Source organism: Abramis brama (assembly GCF_963993115.1).
Source record: "Abramis brama genome assembly, chromosome: 15".
In the NCBI taxonomy this organism is placed as follows: Eukaryota; Metazoa; Chordata; class Actinopteri; order Cypriniformes; family Leuciscidae; genus Abramis; species Abramis brama.
In genome coordinates, this window is record NC_139977.1 from 33,607,432 (window position 1) to 33,621,561 (window position 14,130).

The 14,130-nt window shown below is 35.5% G+C and overlaps 1 protein-coding gene and 1 pseudogene across 2 annotated transcripts in view; both read right to left on the reverse strand.

The window, feature by feature from the left end:
- LOC311097583 (vitelline membrane outer layer protein 1 homolog) overlaps positions 1-14,130 on the reverse strand; it is a 193,378-nt pseudogene that overhangs the window by 9,276 nt on the left and 169,972 nt on the right. The gene's annotated exons all lie outside the window — the stretch shown is intronic.
- LOC311097050 (vitelline membrane outer layer protein 1-like) lies at positions 7,030-8,210 on the reverse strand (the record flags this gene model as incomplete). The annotated part of the gene is made up of 4 exons (XM_084136512.1): positions 7,030-7,210; positions 7,452-7,565; positions 7,688-7,800; positions 8,028-8,210. The coding sequence occupies 4 exons, from the start codon at positions 8,208-8,210 to the stop codon at positions 7,030-7,032; spliced, it is 591 nt and encodes a 196-aa protein (XP_083992638.1).

Consider the following 14,130-nt stretch of genomic DNA (forward strand, 5'->3'; position numbering starts at 1 on the left):
AAGACAGAAAGAATCTGAGTCTTTTGCATCAGTCTTCAGTAATTTGACCGCAGCCCTTCTCCAGCGGAAGTAGATGGACAAAACATCTATCTTTCTGTTTGCCTTAATGCCTTAAAAGTTTTTTGTGTAAATAGTAGGCGGCTACTTAAAATCACCTGCCGTTTCGTTTGTGTGCACATTTGTAATAGTACTTCTCAAAAGCACCTGTTTTGTTTCATTTGTATGTGTATGTATGCACATTTGTATGCACATTTTATAAGCACCTTTGTATTTTTGCACTCTGATGTGAACTTAATATATAAATAAAGTAATAGCTGTGCTATTATAACTGAGGCCAGTGGAAATCATGCTTATTAAGGGGCACATTATCAAAAGCAAAATACACATTATTATAGTAAAATATTATACACATATTATAAGGCATCAAATCAAATCAAATCAAGTATATTTGTATAGCGCTTTTCACAATACAGATTGTATCAAAGCAGCTTCACAGTATTAAAATAAAATAATACAACAAAGTTTGTTTCTAGTGGAATTTATTGATTGATAGAATAAAATTAAATATCCCCAAAATATCCCCAACTGAGCAAGCCAAAGGCAACAGTGGCAAGGAACCGAAAAACTCCATCAAGTGACCTAATGGTGTCCTAAAACTCCATCAGGTGACCTAATGGAGAAAAAAAAACCTTGGGAGAACCCAGGCTCAGTCGGGGGCCAGTTCTCCTCTGGCATTTATGAACTAGAGGCCGGATTGTAGTTTGAAACTGTGAAATTAACAATATTATATGAATGCCTGGCTGAAAAGATGCGTCTTTAATCTAGTTTTAAACTGGGAGAGTGAGTCCGAGTAACGAACAGTATCAGGAAGGCTATTCCAGAGTTTTGGAGCCAAATGCGAAAATGCTCTCCCTCCTTTGGTTGATCTGGATATCCTAGGTATGACCAAAAGCCTCGAATTTATTGATCTTAAAGAGCGTGATGGATTATAGGGTGATAGAATATCCGTTAAATAGACTGGAGCTAAGCCGTTTAGGGCTTTATAAGTCAATAGCAATACCTTATAATTAATACGGAACTTTATAGGTAGCCAATGTAGTGATGATAAAATCGGTGTTATATGATCATATTTTCTTGATCTAGTAAGAACTCTAGCGGCTGCATTTTGGACTAACTGTAGCTTGTTTATTGAGGATGCAGGACAACCGGCTAATAAAGCATTACAGTAATCTAGTCTCGAGGTCATGAATGCATGAACCAACTTTTCTGCATCAGAAACTGATAGCATATTACGTAGCTTAGCAATGTTTCTAAGGTGGAAAAAGGCTGTTTTTGTAACATACGAAATATGATTTTCAAAAGACAGGTTACAATCGAGTATAACACCCAGGTCTTTTACTGTAGAGGATAAAGTAACAGGACATCCTACGATGTCAAAGTTGTATTGTGAGAGGTTCTGTGGGCGGTTTTTTGAACCGATAAGTATTACCTCTGTCTTGTCTGGATTTAATAAGAAAATTACGCGTCATCCAATCTTTTATATCTTTAACACACTCTGTCAATTTGGATAATTTAGCGTTTTCATCCGGCCGTGATGAAATATATATTTGAGTGTCATCAGCATAACAATGGAAACTAATTCCATGTTTCCTTATAATATTTCCAAGTGGCAGCATATATATTGAGAATAACAGAGGGCCCAACACAGATCCCCAGCGGTCTGATAAGTATGATCTAAACCAGCTTAATGCTTGTCCTTGAACACCAGTATAATTTTGTAGTCGATCTAAGAGTATTGTATGATCTATAGTATCGAACGCAGCACTTAGATCAAGTAAAACTAGTATTGAGATGCAGCCTTGGTCAGAAGCTAAGAGTAAATCATTTGTGATTTTAACGAGTGCAGTTTCAGTGCTATGATGCAGCCTGAATCCTGACTGAAACTTTTCATAGATATCATTTTCTTGCAAGAAAGAGCCCAGTTGAGTGGACACAACTTTTTCTAGTATTTTAGACATAAAAGGTAGATTTGAAATGGGTCTATAATTTGCTAGATTATGCGGGTCTAATTGTGGTTTCTTAATGAGAGGTTTTATCATTGCCAGTTTAAATGTTCTTGGAACATGACCTAAAGATAAAGACGAGTTAATAATATTGAGGAGAGGCTCTTCCACTAAAGGTAACACTTCCTTCAGTAGTTTAGTTGGTATAGGATCTAATAAACATGTTGTTGTTTTAGATGAAGTGATAAGTTTATTTAACTCTTTTTGTTCTATAGTTGTAAAGCACTGTAATTGTTCTTGCGGGGGGAAAATTGAGGCTGAATTATAAGGTGCGATTGAGGATTGAACGTTTACAATTGTGGTTCTGATGTTTTCTATTTTCTCAGTGAAGAAGTTCATGAAATCATTACTACTAAACTGTAACGGGATATTTTGTTCGGGTGACGTCTGTTTATTTGTTAGTCTAGCCACGGTGTTAAATAAAAACCTAGGATTGTTTTGGTTGTTTTCTATTAGTTTGCGGAGATGCTCAGCCCTGGCCGCTTTTAGGGCCTTTTTATAACGTGACATACTGTCTTTCCACGCGATTCTAAAGACCTCTAAATTAGTTTGTTTCCATTTACGCTCTAAATTACGGGTTTCTCTCTTTAGAACATGCGTAGTATTATTGTACCATGGTGCTTTAATTTTCTCTGTGACCTTTTTTAATCTAACGGGTGCAACAACATCCAATGTTCTAGAGAGAATGGTGCTCATAGTGCTAGTTAGTTCTTCTAGTTCATCTGTTTGTTTGGGTTCAGGCAGCAGCTGAGACAGATCAGACAAGCAACTCGAGAAATTATCTATGGTGGATGGAAGGATTGTTCTGCCTGGTCGAAAACGCGGCGCCGCATGACATATTACAGCAGTACGTAATATGCAAGTTACCAATAATGGTCAGTGACATCATCACTTTGTGGAATGATATCTATATCGGTTGGATCGGATCCATATGATATAAGGCATATATGTAAAATGAATGTTACTTAAATACATTCTTTATTAGTAATTCATTGTTGGTTCATGTTAGTTCACACTGCATACAAAAAAATGTTTTTCTTATGAAAACCTATTGTAAAAGTTACCTACATGATAATAAACTAAAATATAAAGACTTTGTGACTCAGATAAGCCATTAAGGCAGGTATTGGTATAGACAACTATGCATACTGATGGGCACATTATTTAAACGGCTTTCTGATGGGCACCTTTTGTATTCTGTAATGCAAATACGATCCTAGTCAGTAGAATGATAATTAGGCTATAAGACATTTATTGGTATAGACTACTATGCTTATTGATGGGCACATTATTTAAACGGCTGTCTGATGGGCACCTTTTGTATTCTGTAATACTGTAAACAGTGTAAGCAGTTTCACATTTAATAGTACCATTAACAGAAGTGACCATATCTAAAAACATTTTAACAGACATATACTTATAACTGCAATAAATAAATAAAAACATACCTGTAGAGCTGAGCATTTTTGATTTTATTTAAAAATAGTGAGAAGATTGTTTAATTGTATGTCATTTAAAAAAAATATTGCAGTATTCACTCTGTATGCTTAAATGGCCTATTGCTTATTGATCAAATAATGTCTGATGTAACCATGTACCGTTTAGGATAAAGAATTGTATTCAAGTCACAAATCAGGTTACGCCAAATCTTAGTTTAAAATATTTTATTTGTAACAAACACAATATAACAACAACTTACAATTATTGCTGCTGCATGAACAACTGTTGCAGAGCACTTCTTGCATCTTGACTTCTTGAACGCTCATCACCAACATTGCAAGATGAACGTTCAGCATCTTTATCACGATCACACCACTCTGGTATAAATCTGTCCATGTACAATTCACACAAGTTGTGCAGTGTACAGCATGTCTCCACCATATCAACAACAACATTTACATTGCAGTCATTTCGCTTACTGAGACACTTCCACCTTCCTTTCAACCTCCCAAACGCATGCTCAACCACACATCGGGCTCGACTTGTTCGCATGTTGTAAAGTTCTTGGCCCTCTGTAAGCCTGCCAGTATCAGGATATGGTTTTAGCAACCATTTCTGCAATGGGTAAGCAGAATCACCAAGAATGAAGTAGCCAACATCAGTTCCACATAATATGTTTTGTAGTCTCAGAACATGCACACGTTATTGGGAGCGGTGTCGTCTCCTCTTCCCTGTGGCGCTTCTGTCCGGGTCTTGATGCCGCAGATTCCTCTTCCCATACAGGTTGGGCTCCAGTCGCCCCCAGTTCCATCATAAGTTCAGTATGGCGTACCACAAGGCTCAGTACTAGGACTGTTGCTGTTCACCCTGTACATGCCACCCTTGGGAGATATCATTATATCATTTATTGCATGGCATTAGTTTTCACTGTTATGCTGATGATACTCAGCTTTATATTTCTTCACGCCCGACGAAACTTACAAATTCAGAAAATTAACGAAATGCAAAGCTGATTTAAAAAACTGGATGACTAAAATTCTGTATTACAAATTTTAATGCCGGACAAGTAGTTGGTTGAGGGTTGGCTACACGCCTGCACACATATATATTCAAACACACACACACCTATAGACTAAACATGTAATACGCATGTGCACGCCATCAGCGTTCTCACAGGTTCGCGTTTTAAAAGTTTGCACAAGGAGAACTTAAGGGTTTTCTGTTAGAACGGTGTCATGTCAGCGGCCCCTAAGTTAATAACTAATGATCGTTGCGACGGAAGTGAATAAATCAAAACTAACTTTAGCTGGACAATAACTTTATTCTAGATCTGCTGTAAAGCCAAAACAATCTCTGTTACTGTAATTTCCTATTACCACTGTAAAGCTGCTTCGAAACAATCTATACTGTTAAAAGCGCTGTATAAATAAAGGTGCTAATGCTTTTACTGGCAATTCGACCTGATCAGTGTTTGTCTAAAGTGTGTTTACGTGACTTGCAACAATCATTTAGTTTCACCGACTGGAACAATATGGATAAACACTGATTTTTATGTGTTTTCATTTCTTCATGCAAATTATCATAAGACTTTATAAGTCAAGTTGTGTGAAAATACATGACACTTAAATTCTGCTTGAAATAAAAAAGTCATACAGGTTTGGAACGACGTGAGAGTGAGTAAATGATGACAGAATGATCATTTTTAGCTGATCTTTTCCTGCTGCTTTGCAAGCCTTGATATTTACAACAGGAAATACAATTACAAAATCAACCCAGCATTTGATAGGCATTTCCGTGAGTAAAACACTTTCCAAGGACACTCAGTTAAACAAACAGAAGTTTGTATTTTTGTGAGTTTATTTACAAGAGCCGGGACTCGAACACGGGTCTCCGTAGCACATGTCGGTGTACTTGCCCATGATGCTATCGTGTGATATATTTGACTAAAAACTATAGGCTGATTAATACCTTTGGCTTATTGCAAATACTACAAATTGCATACTTTGTCTTTAATAGCAAATGTTCATTATTAGATAAATAAAACTTAGCTATACACTGATATACAAATATTTAGTGGTTAAGTAAATACTACAGAAATAAACAATGTAATTTCCTTGAAAAAGTTAGTTCAGGCAATAATTTAAAAAACGTGAGTAAATTCTATATTAGTACTCAATTCAAGTGTGTCGAAATGAAAGCGTAAATATCAATGTTATAAAATTAAGTCAGATTACTCAACTTTTCTGATACTGGTGTTCCCATCATGCACTGGGCCTCAAATAATAATTTCACTGTTTTCCAGCTGTATTTACACTGTTTTATCATTGCTTTTGATGTTGATTAGTAACTTGCCATTTTATGACATTTGGAGTTCATTTTCTACCAAAAATGACACATTCAAACACAAAAACGGGTCATTGTGTATTGCCTACCAAATATTGAGGTCTCTGCGTTCACAACACTCTTTCGACATGTAGATATGGTGTCTCACACTATATCTATTAATTACTTAGATGTTTCTAAGTAAAGCATATACTTTAAATTTGTGGTTTAATTCAATGTTATATTGTTTGAATGAAATGTATTGCAACAGCTACTTCAACTAAATAGACATTACACAACTTTTAGTGATTACTGGCTAAGTTAAAATGACTTATTTTGTTTGTTAATTTGAACTTAACTTGGTTAGGTAGAGTTTACTTAATTCCATATGTGAAATTTACTTAAAAAATATTTGTGCAAAAACTTGCCAAAGAAAAATGTATACATTTTTTTCTTATTGTTTTTTTCAGTGTACTTTGCACAAAATACTATTGTATACTATAATGTATTTTGAAAGTATACTTTCAATGCATTGTTGTGGAAAAGTCATTTATCTGGCTTTCAGTAGGTGTCGTCGATTTCTTCTGAAGGTGTTTCTGTCAGGCCTTTGAATCACACATGATCTCGGTTTTTCATGACTCCTCAACACAATTAATTTTTTATGTGATGTAATGTAAGGATGTAGGATCAGCAGATCTTAAACATATTCTTAAATTTGTAATATTGTAGGCCTCAGCTATCAGTGATCAGGTGGAAACAGAAACCTCAACCCTTGTGATGTGAGAATGATCAAGCAGACACAGAGAATGTGTATAGTACCATAACATTTCAAATTTATTAAGGAAAAAATCTCATTATTATACACAAGATTAAGCAAAATCATCCAGCTCCTTCTTTGGTTGGTCAGTAGAACATGCCTGCTTCTTTTTTGAGCCAATCAGAACATTACATTTATATGTATTTAAATTCAGCCAATCATATTATATTTTGTGATAATGACCGGCTGACTTTACATATTTACATTACAAAACTGTTGTATGACAATGTTAGTTTATCATAATATGATGATCAATAATTTCAATACATTTGATCTTCTTGCTGTTCTTGTTGTCATCCTCGAACACCTGAAAGCAAAATCAGATTTAGTTCTAAATCTTCAGTCACTATTAGTAAGATCTGAGTTTTTGATTGTGATCACATCACCTTAATCACAGCAGAACATGCGCACGTTATTGAGAGCGGTGTCGTCTCCTCTTCCCTGTGGCGGTTCTACCAGTGTCTTGATGCCGCAGATTCCTTTTCCCATACACTTTTGGCTCCAAGGACCCCAGTTGCCCCAGTTTGTGCCGTCACCCTCCAGCACTAAACCTCCAGTGCAGGTGAACCTGGAAAAAATTCGGATGTGACAATATTATGATAAAATATGTTATTGCGCAGTCGGATTGAATGTCAGTCACATGATCACCTGCAGCCAATCACAATCACGAACAGCAGCACGACTGCGAGTGTGATATTAACTAAACTATTGATGGGGGAATAGCTAAATAAAACCAGGATGGGTAAGAGATGGTGTAAGAGGTTTACACTGGGTAAGAGATGTTATAACTTATAGCACCACACACTCACTTGATGTTGTTTGCAGCCGTATCATCTCCGTCTCCTTGGGAAGATTCAACTCTCAGCTGGAAAGCTGTCAAGTATCCAGAAGGACACCATTTGACATCTGTCCACTCACCCCAGCTGAAGAAAACACACACAGAGGTTGCCTGATCAAATCGATTATTATTTTCAAGAAAATCCTCAATTTACTTAAACAGCTTAAACACTTAATTAAAGAATTGTTAATAATCTGAGTCCATTACCTTCCGACGTTGGACTCAATTGAGTTGTAGTCACGTGAGCCTGGCCGATCGACACAGTAAAGACGAATCCCATTGAGCGCTGTATCATCACCACCACCAACTGATCCTTCCACCTTAAAACAACATCATTGAGACAATCTTCCACTTGAAAGAGTAAACTCTAACCCAACACTTAGTAACATTTATCTTCATGCTCTTTAGTATTAAAAACACTGTAAAAATCTTAAGCAGCTGCAGTTCCCTGAAGAATCCTGGAATTAAATGACAAACAGCAACTCCACAGTTTTGAACCTTTGAAACACTCATTCACCCTCATATTAGCAAAATAGAGTCAACTTACCCTCAGACTAAACCCTGCGGCGTACCTTCCACTTGGACACATGCTCTTATATCCCCATGATCCCCAATTCATTCCGTTGGACACCGTCAGCTCAGATCTGTAAGGTCGGTCGACGCTCCGCTCATAACGACGTTCTGCGGGCCGACCGCTCACATGACCAATAATGGCCAGCAGTGAAAACATCATGGAAAAGAAGTGATGCATTTCTACAGCACTGGCCTGATTGATAAATACTGATTGTTAGATTAATTTTCAGGTAGACTATCTGCAGCCTGTAGGAAACTCAGAAGCGAAGACCAGGAGACTTGGTTGTAATTTCAGCAGAATTCTTTACTGAGAACACGAGCTGTCGGTAGCTGAGGTCATCAAGTCTGACTAAAGGAACTTTACATGGTATCTTATAGGCATTCAGTGGGCAGTCCTTAAAGGTGTTGACCTTACCTTCAGCTTTAGAGATGACTTGCCCCCCCCCATCCCCCTTCCCCTTTTTACACACAGTTTGACTCTCTGTAGGAAGATCAAAGACTGACCAAACCCCTTCAATGGAAACTATATTGAATCTAATCAGTAAGTTGATGCCATCATGTTCACCTTGAATGCCCAATACAGTGTAGTTCACCTTAGTTTTTCATGTGATGTAATGTAAGGATGTAGGATCAGCAGATCTTAAACATATTCTTAAACATATTCTTAAATTTGTAATATTTTAAGCCTCAGCTATCAGTGATCAGGTGGAAACAGAAACCTCAACCCTTGTGATGTGAGAATGATCAAGCACACACAGAGCATGTGTATAGTACCATAACATTTTCATGTTTATTAAGGAAAACCCCTAGTGAAAAAAGTATACTTTATTGTATTTGAAATATATTCCCTTTTTCAATAGTAAATTGCAAATATACTAACAAAGATTTCACTATCTTTAAATAAGAGTATATTAGCATCATGCTTTTACCTATTTTAACAAAAAAACTTTTAACACACTTCAAAATAATTTTATTGTAGTATATTTTCTCAAAATATATTTAAATATATATATATATACTTGAAGAGAAAATTCAATTTATTTTTTAAAAGTGTATCTATTTGCACTTTATTAAAAATATATTTTAGGTTTAACTGTGTGCTGGAGATGATCATTGTAACAATGCATTGAAAGTATACTTTCAAAATACATTATAGTATACAATAGTATTTTGTGCAAAGTACACTGAAAAAAACAATAAGAAAAAAAAGTATCAATTTTTCTTTGGCAAGTTTTTGCACAAATATTTTTTAAGTAAATTTCACATATGGAATTAAGTAAACTCTACCTAACCAAGTTAAGTTCAAACTAACAAACAAAATAAGTCATTTTAACTTAGCCAGTAATCACTAAAAGTTGTGTAATATCTATTTAGTTGAAGTAGCCGTTGCAATACATTTCATTCAAACAATATAACATTGAATTAAACCACACATTTAAAGTATATGCTTTACTTAGAAACATCTAAGTAATTAATAGATATAGTGTGAGACACCATATCTACATGTCGAAAGAGTGTTGTGAACGCAGAGACCTCAATATTTGGTAGGCAATACACAATGACCCGTTTTTGTGTTTGAATGTGTCATTTTTGGTAGAAAATGAACTCCAAATGTCATAAAATGGCAAGTTACTAATCAACATCAAAAGCAATGATAAAACAGTGTAAATACAGCTGGAAAAAAGTGAAATTATTATTTGAGGCCCAGTGCATGATGGGAACACCAGTATCAGAAAAGTTGAGTAATTTGACTTAATTTTATAACATTGATATTTACGCTTTCATTTCGACACACTTGAATTGAGTACTAATATAGAATTTACTCACGTTTTTTAAATTCTTGCCTGAACTAACTTTTTCAAGGAAAATACATTGTTTATTTCTGTAGTATTTACTTAACCACAAAATATTTGTATATCAGTGTATAGCTAAGTTTTGTTTATCTAATAATGAACATTTGCTATTAAAGACAAAGTATGCAATTTGTAGTATTTGCAATAAGCCAAAGGTATTAATCAGCCTATAGTTTTTAGTCAGATATATCACACGATAGCATCATGGGCAAGTACACCGACATGTGCTACGGAGACCCGTGTTCGAGTCCCGGCTCTTGTAAATAAACTCACAAAAATACAAACTTCTGTTTGTTTAACTGAGTGTCCTTGGAAAGTGTTTTACTCACGGAAATGCCTATCAAATGCTGGGTTGATTTTGTAATTGTATTTCCTGTTGTAAATATCAAGGCTTGCAAAGCAGCAGGAAAAGATCAGCTAAAAATGATCATTCTGTCATCATTTACTCACTCTCACGTCGTTCCAAACCTGTATGACTTTCTTTATTTCAAGCAGAATTTAAGTGTCATGTATTTTCACACAACTTGACTTCTAAAGTCTTATGATAATTTGCATTGAAGAAATGAAAACACATAAAAATCAGTGTTTATCCATATTGTTCCAGTCGGTGAAACTAAATGATTGTTGCAAGTCACGTAAACACACTTTAGACAAACACTGATCAGGTCGAATTGCCAGTAAAAGCATTAGCACCTTTATTTATACAGCGCTTTTAACAGTATAGATTGTTTCGAAGCAGCTTTACAGTGGTAATAGGAAATTACAGTAACAGAGATTGTTTTGGCTTTACAGCAGATCTAGAATAAAGTTATTGTCCAGCTAAAGTTAGTTTTGATTTATTCACTTCCGTCGCAACGATCATTAGTTATTAACTTAGGGGCCGCTGACATGACACCGTTCTAACAGAAAACCCTTAAGTTCTCCTTGTGCAAACTTTTAAAACACAAACCTGTGAGAACGCTGATGGCGTGCACATGCGTATTACATGTTTAGTCTATAGGTGTGTGTGTGTTTGAATATATATGTGTGCAGGCGTGTAGCCTACCCTCAACCAACTACTTGTCCGGCATTAAAATTTATAATACAGAATTTTAGTCATCCAATTTTTTAAATCAGCTTTGCATTTCATTAATTTTCTGAATTTGTAAGTTTCGTCGGGCGTGAAGAAATATAAAGCTGAGTATCATCAGCATAACAGAGAAAACTAATGCCATGCAATAAATGATATAATGATATCTCCCAAGGGTGGCATGTACAGGGTGAACAGCAACGGTCCTAGTACTGAGCCTTGTGGTACGCCATACTGAACTTATGATGGAACTGGGGCGACTGGAGCCCAACCTGTATGGGAAGAGGAATCTGCGGCATCAAGACCCGAACAGAAGCGCCACAGGGAAGAGGAGACGACACCGCTCCCAATAACGTGTGCATGTTCTGAGACTAAAAAACATATGTGGAACTGATGTTGGCTACTTCATTCTTGGTGATTCTGCTTACCCATTGCAGAAATGGTTGCTAAAACCATATCCTGATACTGGCAGGCTTACAGAGGGCCAAGAACTTTACAACATGCGAACAAGTCGAGCCCGATGTGTGGTTGAGCATGCGTTTGGGAGGTTGAAAGGAAGGTGGAAGTGTCTCAGTAAGCGAAATGACTGCAATGTAAATGTTGTTGATATGGTGGAGACATGCTGTACACTACACAACTTGTGTGAATTATACATGGACAGATTTATACCAGAGTGGTGTCAAGTCAAGTCAAGTCAAGTCAAATTTATTTATATAGCGCTTTTCACAACATAGATTGTATCAAAGCAGCTTCACAGTATTAAATTAAAACAATACATCAATGTTTGTTTCTAGTGGAACGTCCACGTTTGGTAATGCTGATCAATAGTATTGTTGATTGATTAATTAAATTAAATATCCCCAAATATCCCCAAAATATGGTGTGATCGTGATAAAGATGCTGAACGTTCATCTTGCAATGTTGATGATGGGCGTTCAGATGCAAGAAGTGCTCTGCAACAGTTGTTCATGCAGCAGCAATAATTGTAAGTTGTTGTTATATTGTGTTTGTTACAAATAAAATATTTTAAACTAAGATTTGGCGTAACCTGATTTGTGACTTGAATACAATTCTTTATCCTAAACGGTACATGGTTACATCAGACATTATTTGATCAATAAGCAATAGGCCATTTAAGCATACAGAGTGAATACTGCAATATTTTTTTTAAATGACATACAATTAAACAATCTTCTCACTATTTTTAAATAAAATCAAAAATGCTCAGCTCTACAGGTATGTTTTTATTTATTTATTGCAGTTGTAAGTATATGTCTGTTAAAATGTTTTTAGATATGGTCACTTCTGTTAATGGTACTATTAAATGTGAAACTGCTTACACTGTTTACAGTATTACAGAATACAAAAGGTGCCCATCAGACAGCCGTTTAAATAATGTGCCCATCAATAAGCATAGTAGTCTATACCAATAAATGTCTTATAGCCTAATTATCATTCTACTGACTAGGATCGTATTTGCATTACAGAATACAAAAGGTGCCCATCAGACAGCCGTTTAAATAATGTGCCCATCAGTATGCATAGTTGTCTATACCAATACCTGCCTTAATGGCTTATATGAGTCACAAAGTCTTTTACATTTCTTCAACATTTACATTGCAGTCATTTCGCTTACTGAGACACTTCACTGTAAAACCTGATGAGTTCAACTCAAACCTTTTGAGGAAACTGATTGCCTTAAATCATTTAAGTTTATTAACTCAAACAATTTAAGCATAAATTTTTTCTGATTTGTGTCCAAGTAACTCAACAACTTATTGTTAAGATAACTTGGGTAAATAAAGTTAATAGTAATAAGTCCATTCAATTAATATAACTCAAATCTATGAAGTACACTGTAAACCCGAATAAGTTGGCAGAACTCAAAACATTTAAGGCAATCAATTGCCTCAATTTTTTTAAGTTCTGAAATTCAAAGTTTAAGTAAGCAGAACTAGCAGATTTTTATTTTGTATTTAAACATTTCAAGTTAAAAACAATTAAAATGTATTGTATTGAGTACATTAATTCATACAATTAACTTAAAACTTTCATGTAATCTCAATGTGAACACTTTTATTAGTATAAACTTAGTTAGGTTTTTAAAGCTAATCTGCTAACATACTAATTTGCTAACATATACAATAGTATGTTATATAATTTGCTAACATAATTATACAATAGTATGTTATACAGAAGCACTTTCTTTATGAGCGCAAAAATATAAAGAGATTATTTGCTCTCAAATCTCATATTCAGAAAATGATTTGATACAAATCAAATTTAAACCTTATTTTAATATTTGAGAAGATTGTAAACCCATCTCCAGCGACTATCACAAACGGTGCCAGAATCAAGAAGCAGTTCTGAATCAGAAAGATTGTTATTTTCCTAAACACACACAGACGCTTCATGGATCATATTTGCTTAAATGTGTGATTTCTGCTTCCCAGTGTCTAAAACCTCATGAAAGATAAACTTTTTTAACCCTCACTCAGAGCTTACATTTATCAGATATATGCTGTGTGTGTGATACTTGAATGTGATTAGATTTTGAATTGTAAATTTAAACTGTTAAAAATATATAGAGCGATCGTGTCTCTTTAGAGGTCTAGGAGGAAACCACGCCAGTTTGAGTTGTGAGTTTAGCAATCTCCGGAAACTTTGAAAAGTAATCTACACACACCAAATATTCACCTCTGTCGAAGTGGAACAAGTCTACTCCTACTTTCGCCCATGCTCTGTCTGGAATGTCATGGCAGATGAGTGGCTCTTTGGTGTTACTCCGTCTGAAAGTATTACAGATAGCACACTTTAAATGTTGTCTAATACAGCGGTCCCCAACCTTTTTTGCACCATGGACCAGTTTAATATCAGACCATATTTTCACGGACCGGCCTTTAAGGTGTGGTGGATAAATACAACAAAATAAAATGATACGACCAGCATAAAAACTGGGGTATTTTTTAAATATTATAATAAACGTGAATCCAATGTGTAGGCCTACTCGCAACTTTATTAGCACCGTCCTCGTAACATCGCGCCAACAACATAACATGAGTAACATCCTCTCTGCTCCCTAACGCTCTCTGGTCGCTATGGTAACGTAAAACATGCCTTCAAAATAAGATACATCACAAAAACAAATATAAAGG